At 43.6% G+C, this 18,494-nt stretch overlaps 1 protein-coding gene across 2 annotated transcripts in view; it reads left to right on the forward strand.

The window, feature by feature from the left end:
- The window catches only part of rai1 (retinoic acid induced 1), a 74,544-nt gene extending 56,179 nt beyond the window's left edge, over window positions 1–18,365 (forward strand). The window contains exons 2-5 of one of the 2 annotated variants that reach the window (XM_077532520.1): window positions 4,200–10,645; window positions 10,809–10,902; window positions 12,022–12,071; window positions 16,397–18,365. In XM_077532520.1, the coding sequence (XP_077388646.1) occupies window positions 4,271–10,645; window positions 10,809–10,902; window positions 12,022–12,071; window positions 16,397–16,405 (6,528 nt within the window). In that variant the 5' untranslated portion in view covers window positions 4,200–4,270 and the 3' untranslated portion in view covers window positions 16,406–18,365. The remainder of the gene's footprint in view (window positions 1–4,199; window positions 10,646–10,808; window positions 10,903–12,021; window positions 12,072–16,396) is intronic. The other variant, XM_077532530.1, reaches the window with a different exon arrangement.
- The last annotated feature ends 129 nt before the right edge of the window (window positions 18,366–18,494 follow it).

Below are 18,494 nucleotides of genomic sequence, written 5' to 3' on the forward strand. Positions count from 1 at the left end.
TTTGGTGAAATTTTAACCCCTAAGTATTTTAAATTACCTGTAGGAAAGGAGTAGTGTGGATCCTGACTTGTAGGATTCCATGAATTTTCTGTGATAGGTAATAATGTTGATTTTGTCCAGTTAATAGAGTAATCTGATAAGTGAGAGAATTTAGTTATTAAGTTAAATGCTTCCCCTAGCGAGATAGCAGGTTCTTCTAAATAGAGTAGTATATCATCGGCATATAGATTAATTTTATGTTCTATTGTCCCGGAGTGGATTCCTTGGATCCGTCTATCCTGACGTATAGCTAATGCAAGCGGCTCAATAAATATAGCAAATAATAAAGGAGACATTGGGCACCCTTGTCTTGTTCCCCTTTGTAGAGTAAAACTCTGTGATGTAATCCCATTAGTAGTAACTGTAGCTTTAGGAGAATCATATAATATTGAGACCCATTGAATGAATGACTCCCCGAAGCCGAATTTATTTAAGACAGCAAAGAGGAAGGACCAGTTAACTTTATCGAAGGCTTTTTCTGCATCCAGCGAGATAACAACTGCCTTTTTATCATACCGCTGTGACATACTAATCAAGTTAAAGAGCCTCCTAATATTATTAGTAGAATGACGACCTTTAATAAAACCTGTTTGATCGCTATGAATAATTGTCGAGATTACTGTCTCTAATCGAGATGCCAAGGCCTTAGCGATAATTTTAATATCGGTATTAATTAGTGATATCGGTCGGTAACTTGACGGGAGGGTGGGGTCTTTTTCTGGCTTTAATAAAAGTTTAATTGCTGCTATATTCATATCTTGACGTATATCACCCTTACTTTTAATTTCAGTTACTACTCTTAGAAATAATGGAGCAAACAATCACCAGAAATGTTTAAAAAATATAGCCGGATAGCCGTCTGGACCAGGTGCTCTGCCATTAGGCATACTGTCTAAAGCACGATACAACTCATCTATAGTAAGCGGGGCATCTAGAATATCTTTATGTTCAATAGATAACTGAGGTATATTTAAGCTATTTAGGAATACCTCAATATGTTCAGGGTTAGGTCTATTAATTTCTGAGTATAGATTTCGATAATAGTTATAAAAAATATGGTTAATTTCTTTTGGTGATTGTGTGCATTCACCATTTATATCTTTAATAGCCGTTCTAAGAGATTTTTCCAGATTCCGTTGAAGTTGATTTGCCAGGAATTTACCTGATTTATTATTATGTTCAAAATTATTATATCTCAACTGTTGTATTATAAACTCTGTCTTTTTAGATAACATGTTATCTAACTGTATTTTTATATTCTGTAGTTCCATCCATATTTGATTATTTGGGTTTAATGCATATTCATCCGTTAGTTGTTTAATTTTATCTTCCAGGTAAATATTGCGAACATGACGACGACGATATTGTGGCAGTTTTAATATCACGATATTGCCCTTATCATTACATCCCTAGTGTATTCTAGAAAGTATTTTACGCTATATAGCATCCATGCGATGCAGGTTGAGCGGTGTGTCTTTCACATCTTGACCCCTTAGCAAGGCAGCAAGCTGAGATATGCAATGTGTAGCATCATCATCAAATGCATTAGTGGTGGGCTCCGTGATACCTCTGTGAGATTGTCGTGGAAACGAGGTGCAAGAGGAGATTATATTAGAATTATATATACAAATAAGTAAATAAAAAAAAAAGTGTGTGCACACATTTAAGCTTGAGGAGGAGGGAGAAGACAGCAGGCGGAGTGAGGCAAACTGAGGAGGAGGATTTTTATTTTAGCTTTGGTCGCTTTTTGGAATGAGGAACAAAGTCAGTTAATTAGCCTTCAGTAAATGTTGTGCTGTATGAAAGAGTGGAGATAATCGACACGCGAGTTTTTCCTTCAGATGGACTAGTTTTCAATAGCAGGAGACTTCTTCGGTTCCTGTTACGGATTTCCGTTAACGTAGGCACCTTCCCACATCTCTTACTGCTCTGATACTACCTCTGAAATCTGTTATCTCCCAAGTCTGTTATATTGTAGTTTATTAAAATATACAGTAATGACACAATCAAATGTCATGTAAATAATTAAACCGTTTTCACCGAATTTTATTTCAGTTCAATGGACATTGTGCTGCACTTTCTGGTGTGCCCGCCTTGGCCATCTGGGGGCAGCATAATACAGACCTAGTGACACACAGAGATTTTCACTGACCCAGACAGCTGCAATACAGTATTACGTAATAATTTTTTGCTAAGGATAAAGAATATAAGCATCTATGTATTGGAATATGGTCATTCTACACATGTTGCTCCCCCATTTGTGTTCAAATATTCCAGTGCTATAAAACTATTCATTTTGTATTGCATGTTAGCAGTAAGCTAAACAGACTTTAATTAAAGCTATGTGGTTGTTTTAAAATCAGGAAAATAAATTCTTTATTTTATGTTTAGATTGTCAGTTAACTTCCACTGTTTAGTTGAGTTCATTTCTATTCCTGCCCCCATGCAGGTTTGTACCTCAAATTTCTGCCCACAAGTCAAAGAAAAAAAAAAACAGAAACAAAAAAAACACCATTAGAATCTCAAGGCGTCAATGCATTGATGGATCTGCACACATAAGGTACAACAACAACACAGAACTGGCTGCAAAGAAAATATACTCTTGTCTCGTAACATTCACTGTATGTCTTTGCCTAAACAAATAGAATTGTTGTATATGTGTCGACCTATAAGGGTCTTCATTTATATTCACAGGCCAATACGCCCCCAAAACCCCCATTTAGAAGCACACATGCACATAAGAGGGATTGCTTGAATTTATTCTTACTGCTTTGCTTCCTCACGCACACACAAACACACAAATGCGCACACATGTGCGTTTCAGACATGAATAATGCCAAGATGCGTCTGGTGGGGCGCACGGGGCTCCCTGGGGCAGGATGCATGCTGGGATATTGTGCGAGAGGCAGCAGGCACGCACACCAAAACACATGCTGACAGACTGAGCTGAGCGCTCAGTCTTCAGGTGACTCTGTCTCCTTGTGTTCCTCTTATAGAAATCCACCCTTTGTATTTTCTCCCCTTTTACATTTTGTAAGAAGACACACACGAACATACCTTTACAGACAAATATCGCCATGTGCACACCGCTGGAAGGGGGAAAAAAATAAATGCAACAAGTGGATGCACTCTATTACACCTCTACTGCTAAACTCCAAGCACGTCCACAAAACTGTCCCCCCCATGCTTCGGGTGAAATGACGTTTAAATCTGTGTGGCAAGAAAAAATGATTTAGGTAGTTATATATCATTGCCAAACCATGAAAAAAAGATTTATAGCATGTGTCAGACAAATAGATTGGAATATGCAAGTAAGTTAAAAACAGGCTGAATTTGTTGATCAGTGCAGTGATTATGAAGTTAGAAGGGAATTTGAACAAGAACACATTGTGCCTAATCATTAATATCCACATTTAAGTGGACATGACATGGACATGTTTTTATTATTATTATTATTATTATTATTATTATTATTATTATTATTATTATTATTATTATTATTATTATTATTATTATTTATCCTCTGTGAAAAACAATGAATAGGGTGCCCCATACTGAGTGACTTTGACACTGCCGCCCAGTGGCCATGTCACGCAATGCAGAAGAAGCCAAAATAAATTAATCATGAAGAACAAACTGTTCAATTCTTCACGTTCTATTTCAGTATTTAAACTCAAATCTCAAGGCCTGACAGTATTTGTTTCTTGTTATATAATTAAATAATATTCATATTGTTATTTCTCGGAAACTATTCACAATGTGATGGTTGTTCGTCTCTGTGTGCACTGCAATTGGCAACCAGTTCAGGGGTGTTCCCTGCCTACCGCCCAAAGCCAGCTGGGATAGGCTCCAGCACGCCTGCGACCCTTATGAGGAGTAAGCGGTTAAAAAAAATGATGGATGGATGTATATTCACAATGTATTTTCTTGATGTTGTCTTACTGAGAGTTTGGTGAGGTTGAACAAGCGTTTGGACCTGGACGCTGCAATTGAATTTCTTGTACCGACATCCAAAAAGTTGTTTGAACCTGAATCTGGATCTTAAGCTATGCCAAAAAGTGATCAAACTATCATTCATCTATCCTTTGAAGTCAAAATGCAAAATGTATAACAAATACCTCTATGTCCGCCCCACCACCCCATTTCTCCCCTGCCATCAGAAACCCTTACCCCCTTCCCTCTTTCCCATCACACTTCCCCCTCCCTGTTCTGCTTTCAGACGGTGGGAGCTATGCAGTCCTTCCGTGAGCGCACTGGTGGTTACCACAGCAACCAACCCTGTTACCAGCAGGAGCCCCACGAATTATCACGCCTGGAGACGTACCGACAACACCCACATCATACCCACCCTCAGCTACCCCACCCGGGTCCTGGTCCGCATCCCGGCCCGGGCCCAGGGCTTTCAAGGTCATCCTATGAAGCCCGCTCACTGGTAAACGCTGCAAGTATTTCTACAGCCGCAGGAGCCGGAACTGGAGGAACACCTAAGGACTGTTATAGCCAGCCAGCCTACCCTGTATTCCCAGTCAGTGGTGGTGGGAATGGAAATGGAGTTTCAGCACCCTCGCAGGCAAAGAAGAAAATCCCCAAATTCCCTACACCAAGTTCGGGTCAACATCTACAAAGTCATGGTGGTTACAATAACCACATGGGCCCTGGGACATACTCAGCCCAGTACATGAGTGGGGGCCACCTCCAGCAGAAATGGGAAGACCCGGCTCAGTTGACGTCATATGAGCAAGAGATGGTTGGACGAATTGAGGCTGCGGCGCCGTCTGCCCCTAACTCCTCACAGTACATGGACCAGAACATGCTGGGCCACTCCCAGACCCAGTGCCACCAACCTCCCACCCCCTCGTACCCCAGCCCCCACCACCAGTCACACCCAACTAACCCTTCCCCTTCGCCATTAATGTATCCACAAAGTCACCTGCACTATCCCCAACCTTCCCCCTCTCCTTCACCTTACATAGAAAAGTGCAGTCCCATGCCACCATGTTATAAAGGTTATAGCATGCCGCCGACCTCGCAGTATGGGAGACAAATGAGCAGTCACAGTAATCTGAAGCAAGGGGGCTACAGGTCATCCCAGAATAGCTATGGGTACCAACACACGAGAGGTTATGAGCCACAGCCCTCTCTGCAACCCATGGCCAACCCCCAGGAACCCCACCCAAAATACCAACATTTCGGCCAACCACAACCAAACTACTGTCTCTCTGAACTGTCTGTGAGGTCACCTGAACAGTATTATCAAACTTGCAGTCCCTCCTCAAGCCACTCTCCTGCACGCTCATTAGGACGCTCCCCTTCATATAGCTCTACCCCTTCGCCATTAATGACTAACCCAGAGTCATTTCAGTACGGACAGCCACCCATCACCCCAGGGGCAGCCTCGTCGTCGTCATCCACCTCAACGGGCCACCAAGAGCAAGGTGGGTCCAATGCTATGTTGTTGCCCCCACGCTCACACCCATCACCCAGTGTGCCCCACGCAGCACCCCACAGCTTCACAAACACACTACAAGGACCTACCATGAAAGAACGTTTCTCAGAGAAGCTGCTGTCAAACCCCAGCTTGTGGAGCCTGAATGCTCTCACCTCCCAGGTAGAGAACATATCCAACAATGTCCAACAGTTGCTGCTTTCAGAGACTCTGGTGGCCAACAAAAAAGCCACGAAACGAAACAGTGGCGGAAGCAACAGCAGCTCTGGAAGTGCTGCATCCTCCAAAAAGGGTGAGGAGTACAAAAGTCCATATCCAGAAAGTGCTGGTAGTTTATGTGGCGGCCCAATGCAGGACCTTTACTCTAATGTGCCGCAACAGCGGATGCCAGTGGAGCTACACGAGGGTGGCTACTCCAGCAGTAGTGATGATCAACTGGAGAGGGGCTACTACTACAGAAACCAGGGCAGGAGTCCAGCTCAGCCTCCCAACAACACACATATTAACGTGGACACAATGTCATCCTGTTCCATGACATCTCCAGATGATGTATCCACCAGGTCTGGAGACTCAGGATTGCACAACTTTACTCCTGACCCAATTAGATGTCAGTCCGTACAAGGAGAAGATACCAATCCGGTGAAGAACATCAGTGAGGGTAGATCTCCTATCAGTATTACCATTCCCAGTCCTCTTAAACCTGACACCGACTCATCTTCCGACATGCAACAGATCAGTGAGCCTGTTAAAGACAACTTTGAGGAATCAGTATGGACAGAGAAGTCGGCTGACAAACAAGCGTCGACTAGGCCAAAAACACCTGACTATGAAAGAGATGCTGACATAATTAAACCTACGCAGCAACCCGAGAAATGGTCAGATGAGGACAAATGTTCATTTCTATACAGCCAAGTAAACAAAGGGGCAGCAGACAAAGACTTTTGCTATGCGGAGACAGTGTACGGAGGGGTCCAGAGGAAATATGACCCAGATTCACTTGAACAGTCCCCAGCTGCGTGCTCTGACTCAAGCCACAATTTTGGCCAAGAGATGAAAGAAGCATACAAATCAGAGTCATCACTTGCTTCGGAGAGCTCACCCAACAAAACATTGCCTTTCAATCCTGTGAGTGACCTTGAACAGGATCAATATTCCACAGAGAAGGAGGACAGTTCAGACAACACCTCTCCAACCCCTGAAATTGAGGCTTTGGAAGAGGAACTTCCAAAGAAGACAGGGAGCAAAGAATTGATTGAGGAAGAGGAAAAGGAGGATGAAAACGATAGACAAGAAACAGGCTTAGATGAACGAAAGCAACATGCTCTTACCCCTCCCCTGTCTGATGAGATGAGAAAAGAGCCAGGGGAGGAGGAGAACATTAGCCAGTCATTGACTTCTGAGCTCATGAATAACAGACATGAATCTGAGAAACCATCTGCCGACCTTTGCGGCAGGACGGAGAATCAAAGAACTGAGTTCCATACTGACAATGAGCTTGCAGGAGTGCCTGCACATCCAAATGTGGCAGCAGCCCCAGACGCTTCTTCGAGAGAATCGGCCATTGGTGACACTGCTCCGCAGCCCCAATCTGCAATGCCAGTCTTTTCGGCTCTCAATGACAAGACACCAACAAATCCAGCCCAGTCCAGAGATCACATGGATCACAGCGATGCTAAAGTGCTGGAGCCAGACTCTCCTCAGTTGCCCGGAAAGTCAATACTTCCCTCAGCCCCCTCCTGGGCAGACACGCCACCCTCCCCAAAGAAAGGTGATGAGGACATGGAGCCGGGCCTCAGCTGTTCCAGTGCCGTGACCCCCTTGGCCAAGCCAGAGCCCGTGGCCCCATCTGCTCAACCTAGGGCATTTGGACGCAAGCATGCAAGGGGGAGAAGGAAAATGATGCTTTCAGGCGTGGCAATCAGGCGACAGCTAAGCTTGGAAAGGGATGAAGAGAAGGATGAAGAAGGGGACCCACTGGCCTCAGAGAAAGCCTGCAGGCCTTCAAGCAAAACTTTGCTGTTCTCAGATCAAACGGACCTAGCTCATCAAGAATCAATAGTGAGCCATACAGCCAAAATGTTAACTGAAGGACTAAGTTCAAGAATGTGCACTCGCTCATTCAATGCGGCAGACTTACCACCCAAAGGCGAGGCTCAATTAAAGAGGAAACCAGGCCCAAAACCTGGACCCAAACCAGGACTAAAAAATGGATCAAAGCCAGGGCCAAAACCTGGAGTCAAACCAGGCACTAAATTTGCTCTAAATCCTGGAGCAAAGCTAGGGCCAAAACCAGGACTTAAATCAGGACTAAAGTCTGAAACAAATACACCAGATCCAGCAGAGAAAATTGAGTCTCTGGAGAAACGAAAACCAGGGCCCAAACCAGGCTTAAAACCTACATCAAAACCTGGGCCTAAACCTGTTTCAAAGCCAGGTACGAAACCAGGACCAAAGCCTGGACTCAAATCTGAAGATGCTTTGCCACCCACTGAAAACATAACCATTAAGGCGCCTGTTGGTCGCCCCAAAGGATCCTTATCTAAGGCAAAGCAGACACAACAGGAAGAAATCATTCCACATTTAACAGGGCCACAAGGCAAGGGCAGGAAAACTACAAAGACTACACTATCACAAATAAACCAGGATATACAAGTAATAAACCATGATGAAAAAACACCAAATGACATAAAAGCACAAGAAAATGACAATAAAAATATGACCTTAAGGTCAAGGAAGCCGTCACAGACAAAAGTATTGAAAGAAAAGGAGAAAACCATACACAAAGATATTTCATCACCAGCACTGAAGGAAACAGGCACAACAAATTGTTCTAAAAAAGAGGAATGTTTAACTAAGGAACAATCTCTTACTCCAACTCCGTACATGGTTAAAAAGATAGATACTCCAACAGAACCTCCTGCATTGCTTCCAGCCGAAAATACTGAGGAAAAGACTATGCTTCCACTAAAAGGTGAGTCATCCATGGAACCTTCTCCAGTGCCTGTAAAGAAGAAGAGGGGTCCAAAGCCTAAATCAAAACCTCTACAACCTCAAGCTGCACCACCTGAGCAGGTTGTCTTCACACCTAAAGAGGGGGATGTTCTGGAGCCCAGAAGAAAAAGAGGGCCACCCATGAAAGACCCTGAGGCCCCCTACCCACCTAAACATATTCCCTCTAATGTCACTGAAATTGATCAAGGTGATGTGACAGTAGTGCCTCCTCAGTGCCCCACTAGAACAAAAGTTCTTCCTCCACGTAAGGGCAGAGGACAGAAATACGAGGCCATGGTGCAAAAAATTACATCACCTAGCTCGAAGAAATACTTCCAAACTTCTCAGACAGACATCAATCTCAACGATGATGCAACAACTAAGGATTTTTCTGTGCATGCTGTCAAAGATGGAGAGACAGCTATTCCTGTAAATGGCACTGAAATGATGGAAAGTGAAGTGAAAAACAGACAGGAGGCTGTGAAACACCTAGAAGGCGTCATAAGAAAGGAGGTCAAACAAGAAATGGACAGGCAGGAAATAAGTCAAGAACCACCAGCGTCAGAAGAGTTGAGACAGCAGCTGTTAGAAGAGCATGTACACGATGAAGGGCCAATACAAGCACATCAACCTGGGACAATGTGCAATGTCCAAAGAGCAATGGGCGCTCAGGTAGACCTCGGTCCTCGAGGAGAATGGACCCAAGAGTCAAAAGCACTTGTATCAGGAGATTTACTGACAACCAAGTCCTCAAAAAGGAAGCGTTGGGCCATGGTGGAGAGTGCAGATGCCTCTGCCGTAGCTTTGGAAGCAGGGACTCTAATAGTGACAACCCCAAGAGCTGCCAAGCAGCGGGCCATTAAAAACAACCATGAGATGCACTTAAAGCAGAAGAGGAAACGAAAAGGTCAGTCGGCAACAGGAGAAACGGAGGCAGCAAAGGAGATCAAAGTTGAAGCCACAGAGCAACAAGACGGGATGGTGGAGGAGACGATAACACCTTCAGAGGTGCCCACGATGCCAATCAGTCCTGATGACATCAAAGAATGCCCTGAGGTTGGCAGCACAGAAGTTGTCCAGAAATCAAAAAGAGGCAGAAAGCCATCTGCAAATCCAGCTAAGCGGAAACGAGCAAAGGCCTTATCTGAGGAGATTTCCGACAAGCCAGTGAAAGTGTACAAAAAGCCGGGGCCAAAACCTGGAATGAAGGATGCCTTGGAGGTCATTGAGGCGGTTGTGAGGGCTGCTGGGTGTGAGGCAGAGAAAGTCGAGCGGCAACAACAGGAGACAGAAATAGACCCGTGTGAAAAGGAAGAAAAAGATTGTGTTGTGGGTCCTGTGGTGACAATATCAGAAAAACAGACAGAGACCATTTCTATAAAGAGAATCAGAAACAAGACAATCCAACAACACCCTCTGTCGTTCTGTCCGTATGTGCGCATGAACAACTCCAGAGACTTTTCCTCTTGGTGCGCCATCGTCAACAAGCCTGAGGATGTGCATGTATTTCAAAGGCGGAGAAAAAAAGGAATTCTCCGAATGAAGAATCCTTTCACGGTTGCAAAGGTAACACCGCACACTGCTGCCATGCTACAAGGACCCACAGTCAATACAGATCTAACTAGTAGCCGTCTTACATGTTGCCTGTGCGGAAAACCATCAAACTATAGAGATTTGGGCGATCTCTGTGGACCGTACTACACAGAAGACAGAGTTCCTCGGAAACTGTTGACCACTCAGCCAGCACTCTCCCTTGGGAAAGGCCGAGAGAAGACCAACCAGGATGAAAGTAGTGAAGGCCCATGCACATCCTCAAAGGCTAAAGATGAGACTGACGTCCAGAAAGCAGAAAACACAGAGGAATCACCGCAAGAGGGTCATACTACCAGACATCATCACTGGCCGTTCAGAAGAGCAGAAAGAAAGGAAAGAACGAGTTGGAAGGGCGTTCCTCGAAGAATAACCCTTCGGGAGAGGTTAAAGAGGATGAATCAGTTCCAGGCTGGGCCTTCCAATAACCAAGAGGGCTTGTTCCAAAGGCTGCAAGAAGACGCAGAGGCCAATGAGCACTGGGCTCATGAAAACTGTGCTATCTGGACCAGGGGGGTGATCATGGTGGCCGGGCGATTATACGGACTGAAGGAAGCTGCCAACAACTCAGCCCAAACGGTATGAGAGCAAATATCATCAAATCACTGAGCAGCCGCTTTCCACTAACTTTCAAACTTTTGTCCTTTGCTTTTTATTCCCTCTCTTTATCCCTATACATGCCCGGTCACTTTTTCTGTTTCTCGGTCCCGCCCCATATGTCCATCTGTCTGACTAACCCCAGAGCTGCCACAAGTGCCAGATTGCGGGGGCGTCCCTCAGTTGCTGTTGGAGAAGCTGCTCTCGTAAATACCACTACGTCTGCGCCAAAGAGATAGGTAAGAGAACACAGCAGGAGACCAAAAGTTGCCCCAAAAAAGATGGGGGAAAAAAAAGAAAAAAAAAAAAAGAGTTAAGCTGGGGGTGGGACGAATACTGGCAGAGGGGAATAAGACATTTGTGAGAGGGGCACTATAAACAGGAGATGAGGAAGGGGAGGAAATTGGATATAGGGAGAAGAAGGATGTTGAAGACGAGCCGGAGAGAGCGGGAGGGGGAGATCAAAATGCTTTAGTCATTCATTCATTCTGCAACAAGATGGCTGAATGTGCAGGTTTTATGTCGGCATGCATCACATAACCTGTGCACACTTTTCTGCATGATTGCATAACATTTGTCTGTACATGATTACTTTAACAACAGTCCTACCTTGTCTTACAAGGGCACCCACCTTACAAGTTTTACAGATGATTTTTGCTGCTGTGACTTGTGATACAGCAAGCGGCAATTTGGAAGATTATTCCGGGCGATTATGCGGACTGAAGGAAGTTGCCGACAACTAGGATTGACATAAAGTGCCTTTGGGTTCGCATTGCGAACGTCACACCTCACATTTTTTTCGGAGTTTGGTCACGTGAAGTTCGCAATGAGACTCTAAGGGAACTTTGAGGTCGATTTCAATCAACAGCAGGGGGCGGTGTAGGACAATGGCAGTTGATGAAAATTAATGGATTAATCTGCGTAATCAGGAAAAAATATACACATACGATACAAATTATGGAACAGGATTTGCATTTCTATTTTACTTTTCTTTCTTTTAGAATAAAAAGCAATCTTTTTTATATAGCTCTGATATATTTGATAACAATCTAAAACACAGGTGTATCTGATGTTAAGGCATTACATCATGCTAAGGATTTGAGCATTTCAAAGTCACCTGGGGCGAGGGAGGGGGTATCTCAGCATAAGGCCCATTTCCCTCCTGCTGAGTGCATCAGCCATACGTGACGGACTGCCTCCCTGCAACGCATCCTCTCCTCATTCCTTTCCTCCCCACTTCCTCCGTGCTTATTTATTTACCATTTGTGCTCTGTTTAAGATGCTATTTGTGCAGGGCTGCAACTTGTTGCTATTGTCCTTATCCTCCTTTGTCTTTGCTTTCTTCCCTAACTGTCCAGGCTGCACATTCCACGAAGATGACTTCTCCATCAAATGTCCCAAACATGAGGTAAGAACATCCCAAAGACAAAGAACATGAATCCACATTATCCACCATGAGTCATGCTTTGAGGAAAGGAGAGGAGCTATCAAGCTCTCACACACAAACACCGTTTGTGTAAATACAAAAAGGATGAAGAGGTTGGTGTTCCCGCAAGCACACTTGAGCGGACAGCTTCGATTTTCCTCGGCGTGCCCCCTTTCTCGTCTCGTCGTTATGCTTTCTTTTTTTGTGCTCCTCGCGGAACAAAAGCAGGCTCGCACGACGATGCGTGTACGCCAGTCAGTGGGGGGGCTTCTTTTCACTTTTCAGGTGGTGGCTGTATTTTGTGCACTTGCAGCCGTGGCCCCGGAATCATGTGGCATTCAGTTTGGCGCATTCAGGGTTGGAATAGCTCCAAATAACAACAAGGCATCAATCATAAATGTCAAAGCACTTTTCTGTTGGCGCAGACGTCCCAACAGGAAGTGAAAATGGAAGAAATAACATCACTTCTGTTGGAGCTGGCTCACAATCTCGGTTTTAGTTCATCGCAAAAGGACTGGATGGGGTTGAGGTCAGGGTTCTCGAGTTTGCCCACATTCATGTCATCTCAAACTCATTTCTCTGGTCATAGTCATACATATGGTTTCCCTCAGAGGGACGTTTTTACTGTGAAGTCATGCACAGTTGTACCTTACGATACAACACAGACTGGTAACATGTAATGCAAATTGTAAGAGATTATTTCTTTACAGATGTACAACTACGAAACACATCGTGAGTGGCGTTGACTCAAAGCATGGCACAAGTAGAATGTCAGTGGCCTTTTTTTTACATGGTGGTCGTCATTCACTCCACGAACTATCATCTTTTGTCACAATCGTCACACACACTTCTTAGAGATGCAACAGTTAAATCTATTTATCAAGTTAATTGACAACTATTTTCAGAATTGCTTAACCATTTAAAGGCTTTGTTAGAATTGTACAAAAACTTGGAAATTACTCTCTCAACAGTAAAAATCCTCTTGAATCAATGAAGACATTTACAAACGTCTACTTCACTTTTGAAGACACTGGTCAACATTTTTGCCAATTTTCTGACACGGCCAGAGCATTAACCGAATCATAATCAATGTACGTTTATGCCATTTTCTACACTGTCAATTTCAAATACTGTGTTTCAATAACAGGGTGGATTTTTTTTTTATTTTTTTTTTTTAAATAATCTGATTAATCGATAAAATAATCACCCAGGGGGAAAAAATGGTTGGACTTGAGTTGACAAACTTCCGTGGTGGCATGACTTTGATTAAGAACTTCGCCACCTACCGCACTCTGAGTACCACTAGAGGGAGACCTTGCACCGTAACACCGACAGGATGGATAGATGGCCGGTCGGATGTTTTCGCTGTCAACCAGACGTCATCTGCTGGCGTTCTGTCCTCACTGCAGCCCTCAAAGAGGAAGGTCAAAGGCAGCAGGTGTGGGCGGGGGGGGATTGGTAGGGAGTGTGTGAGGCTGACATTCAGCAGGGAGCATCGGCGTCCTTCCCTCCTCCCCCCTTTCCCTTCCTGTTTCTGTTCTCCTCCGCGCAGACTGACAGTGATGAAACGCTGGCTGCTGATCAAAAACCCCACCCACCATTACTGCCTGCGACGCTCCTCGCATGCTACACACAAACATACACACTTCCTCTCCCTTCCTTCTCTCACTCCGCTTATTTGGCGTCTCAGCACCCCCCCACCCCCACCCCCACCCCACCCCCCGCTTTCGCTCTCGTTGCGTTCACCTCTCATCCCCGACGAGCTCCTGCCTTTTTTTTTTTTTTTTTTTTCCATTTTCAGTCATGCCGCCTTCATCCGTCCCTCCCCTTATCTCCTCACTTCTCCCCCCGCCGTCTCCCTTCACCTTCACTCCCACGTCTGAGCCGCAGAAGCCAGCGGAGTGCGAGGAGAGAAAAGGGAGGGCAAGAAAGAGAGTGTTAGCAAGAGGAGGCAGCTAGCTGTCATCAGTGCGTGTGTGTGTAGGTCGGTGCTGTGCCAATTTAAACTGCAAAGCCTGATCAAAAGGCCTGGCACACGCACACAAACAGCCCCCGCCCCCTCCCACCCCCCAAGCAAACACCACACCCAAGGGTCCCCTTGTGAACACACACACATAAAAAGTGAAATAGCAAAAAAAAGACGCCAGCTTCTCCCCCAGCTAGGTGACTCATCGTGTGTAAAAACACAAGGCTCATTAACAGATCACCTATACGCTCGCCGCACGTATAGCAAGAGGCAGGAAAGACAGAAAATCGGCTTGTTTGCGTGGGCGCCAGAGACAAATGGGGACAGTTACATCAGAGGAGGCGACGCATCCAACGATGGGAAGGCGAGGAGACGCCGGGAGGGTTGCGGAGGAGGAAAGCGGGGGGGGAAGTAAGCGCTTCTCCGCCGACACATCAACGCAATTAGTGGGCGTTCCTGCTGCGTCGCTGCCTCTCGCGCCGGCCGCATTCGTCTTTGATGACGGCGAATCTTGCCAGATGAATGGCGACCGCGTGCAATTAGCTGCCGCGTCATTATGCACACCTGCACAGCTGGATAGAGTTGAACCGATTAATCGACCAGCAGATAAATCGACTTAACTCAGTCCATGTTGACGTTTAACTCATTCACTGCCATTGACGGAAAAAGACGTCAATGGCAAAAAAAAAAAATTTTTTGCTGGACTGGCAGTGAATGTGTTAAAGACTAAGATGAATTCAGAGATTCCTTTGCAAATACATTTGATATCAAGGGTCACCAACCTTTGTAGAACTTGAAACTCCTTCTCGATTTACACAAAAGGCAAACAAATTTGCTCAAATTAAGCTTGTCTCTACCAATGCTGTGGTTTGGATATGTGCTTAAAAAAAAGAACTTTACAAGGCTTTTATGTTGTTATTATCAAATTCAGACCAATGCAAACATGATTGCGAGAATAAAAGAATTGTCATTTTTTTGTCTGTGCCGTGGCTAAAACTATTGCTAACTGTGGCTAATCGTGGCTTTGGCTGTGGAGAAAACAGGAACAACAGTGACCCACTTGGGTAGAGGTAACGCTGAGCTCTCGGCCAGGCAAGTTTTGTACATAACGTAATGCCTTTCCCACATTTCAGAAAGTAAAGCAAAGTATTTAATATTAACTATAGGGATGTAATTAATTAATTCATTATTTGCACGAATTCAATAGTTAACTCATGATTAGTCATAAATTTTATATCTGTTCCAAATGTACAATAAAATGCACAATATTTTTTTTAAGTTTTTATACTCTTATTAATAACATAAAAGTGAAAAAAAAAGTTAAACTAATAGAAATATGGCTGCATCTTTTAGTCATTAATACAGTAATTTCATAAATAATTCATAACATTTGGTTACATTAAAAAGATGTACTGTACTATAAAAAACGAGTGTGATATGGATTTGTGTTGGTCATTTCTCTGCCACTAGATGGCATAATTGCATTTGTAAGACATTGTTGACAGCTCAGTGCATTTTTCTTTTTATATTAAGAGCTATCTGATATTTAACCTGAAGTAATGTGAACTTCTACACATTTTAAAAATTGTAAAGTTCAACTTGAGCCAAGTCTCCACAAATATATGCATTATATATTAAATTAATTGTTTTTTACATTAATTTATTATTGCTAAATTTTGACTTGGACGTGGCTTTCCAAGTAATCGAGCATTAAAAAAAAAAATAGTGGCGTTAAAAGAACTTTAAATTAACACAAAATTAAGGCACTCATTTTGACAACCCCTAATATTAACACATGCACATGATACAACTGCCTCTTAACCTTCCTCATTCCATTTCAGAGGACAGTGGTGCTATATGTGACCACCTGAAATGTTTACTTGGTAGAAAAATGTCAATTCTTACCTAACAATATAAAATGGTGAGCTTTAATTAAAAGCAGAAAAAAAAAAAGAAAAAAAAAAGTGGAATGGTAACGAATAACGATAATAGTGTGTTGGTATTGAGTGACAAAATGTAAGAAATATTCCACATACCCCGATGTAAGCTAGGTACTTGCATAAGGACTGTATATCAGTGGAAGGGAGTCCCTCCCACCTTTCTGGCTTGAATGTTTGTGCTAAAATATTAACTTCTGTACTTCTAGCACTTCTAACACGCTTGTAATAAATGTTAAAATCAAAGAATGCCAAATGAAAGGACCAAAGACACTTTATTTTTGGAGCTTGCCCCCGGGCCTTGAGTTTGACGCCTGTGCTCTAACCCAAAAACGCTACATTCTGTGTGTTTGTGTGTGTGTGTGTCTCGTATTCACGCCCATCTCTCCTCCGTCTCGCTACAGGATTTGTAAGATATCCGAGTGGACCACCTCGCAGGAGCAAGGCAAAGATAAACGCTGTCCTAACAGCCAGCTAATCCTATAAAAACGGACAGGATGACGGACAAGCCCCGCGCCCTGAGGCGTCGCTCCGACACAGCGAGGGAGAGAGAGCGAGAGAGAGAGAGAGCGAGAACTCTGAGAGACAAGGAGAGAAAGATGCTCCAACTCCTCAAGGACTCGGGCACGGAACGTGTTCTGGACCATGCGTTTGGGAGCCAAGGCACTCCGGGACGGGGGGTCTGCTTGAAATGCGGAGCGAGGAGCGCGTGTGTGGCCTTCCGATGGGTTGCTATCATATTCCCACACCTGGCCGACAGAGATTGGACAGGCGCATCCATCTGTCCACCTTGTCTGCAGGCCAAAAGGCGTTTGTGTGCGTATGTGTGTGTGAGATCTCCATAAGCGTCACTCTACTGTGCATATCTGTACAATTCTAACACAAAATGTCGACAAAGAGCCACTGGATGTGACACAAAACTGCTTGCACAGGTTCTGAATATTATTGTTTTAAATACAGCAACGCCTTGAGAGATAAGTGATCTGATATGCGAGTGGTTTGTAGATACCAGCCATAGTTTGACTTAAAGCGGCAATTTGGCAGATAGTGAACAAATTTTCACTAAACACAAAACAAAGGAAATTACAACTTGTGTTTTAAAACAACCACATATTAGCCTGCTAGCTTAACGCTAATGCTACATCGCATCCATGTTGTGGCACTACAACCCTTTAAGCTACTGGTTGAACAGTAGAGCAATACATGTTGTAGACAAAATGTAACAGGACTGAGTCATATATTATTTATCCTCAGTGAAGAACGACTACCGATAATATTAGTGCCAAACTGATGAGCCGAGATGAGTTGTTATAACGTCTCAATTAACAGTATAAATGTCTTAAAATGCCTCCAGGTAGCCAATGCGAATGGATACACCAGAGGGAGAAGTGCAAAGTCCATTCAATTAAAGCCAAAAACATGTCAAAAACGGTTTAATTTTACATTCATTGAGTTATGTTTTAATAAAGTACAATATAATTTAGTGCCATTTACTTAGTAAAATTTGTTTTTCATCGATTTATTTGATGAGGCTGGAACAGATTAATGGCAGACCCATTCATTTCAATGGGGAAAGTCTAATTAAAAATCAAATTAAACTCGTATCTCAAGGCACCACTGTACAACACTCTCTTATCTTCTGAGGTGTATAATGTGCATTAACCACATCCTCTCACCACCCTTGGCCAACATCTGACTTTGTGTTCTTGGAAAAATAGTATAAAAATCAAAAGAGGTGATGAAAAAAATGGAACAAAACATTCAGTAGCTGCCATTGTCTTTACATTGCGACTTGCGAGGCTCTAAGGGGTCAACCGGGGGTCAGGTTGTCTCACCACATATCTTCTGTACAGTTCCAAAATGGTATTCCTGTGGCCACGACGTGTGAATCCACCGCGGTCTCCGATGTAGCCTGTGCCACTGCGCCGCGCCGTGACGACACGCCGCACAAGGTGTCGGCTCATGTCACGGTCCAGTGACATATTTAAAAAAAGAAAAAAGAAAAAGGGAAAAAACAAACAAACACCACGCCAAACATTCAACACTTTTATGACGCTCATTCTTTCATGGTGTATATAAGTATTTGATGCTGTTTAAATGTAAAATGTGCTGTACTAATAATAACTGTGTATAGTACTTCCTAGAGATGTTTATTTTCTATAAAATGGAATATGTTATTGCTTATAAAATATTATTAAAAGAATCCATTGATGACTATATTATGTCCTCTTTTTGGAATGTCACCTGTTAAGTTGGAGCATGCTATTTTTTGGATAATTTATTTTCATGTTTGAACTCGATGACGCAGCATTGCTTTGTTTGACATGTTTTTGTACCGCCAATGTGAAAATATACCAGCACCTTTCAATGCTTCCCTTCCTTTTTGTCTTTTCTCTCACACACCAACTTAAAACACTTCAGTCATTATTCCATCATTCAGAATCCCTTTCAATTGTGAGCTTCAATCGCAAACGATTAATCACAGAAATCAATCTAATGAGT

The sequence above is a fragment of the Festucalex cinctus genome, chromosome 1 (assembly GCF_051991245.1).
Source record: "Festucalex cinctus isolate MCC-2025b chromosome 1, RoL_Fcin_1.0, whole genome shotgun sequence".
NCBI lineage: Eukaryota > Metazoa > Chordata > Actinopteri > Syngnathiformes > Syngnathidae > Festucalex > Festucalex cinctus.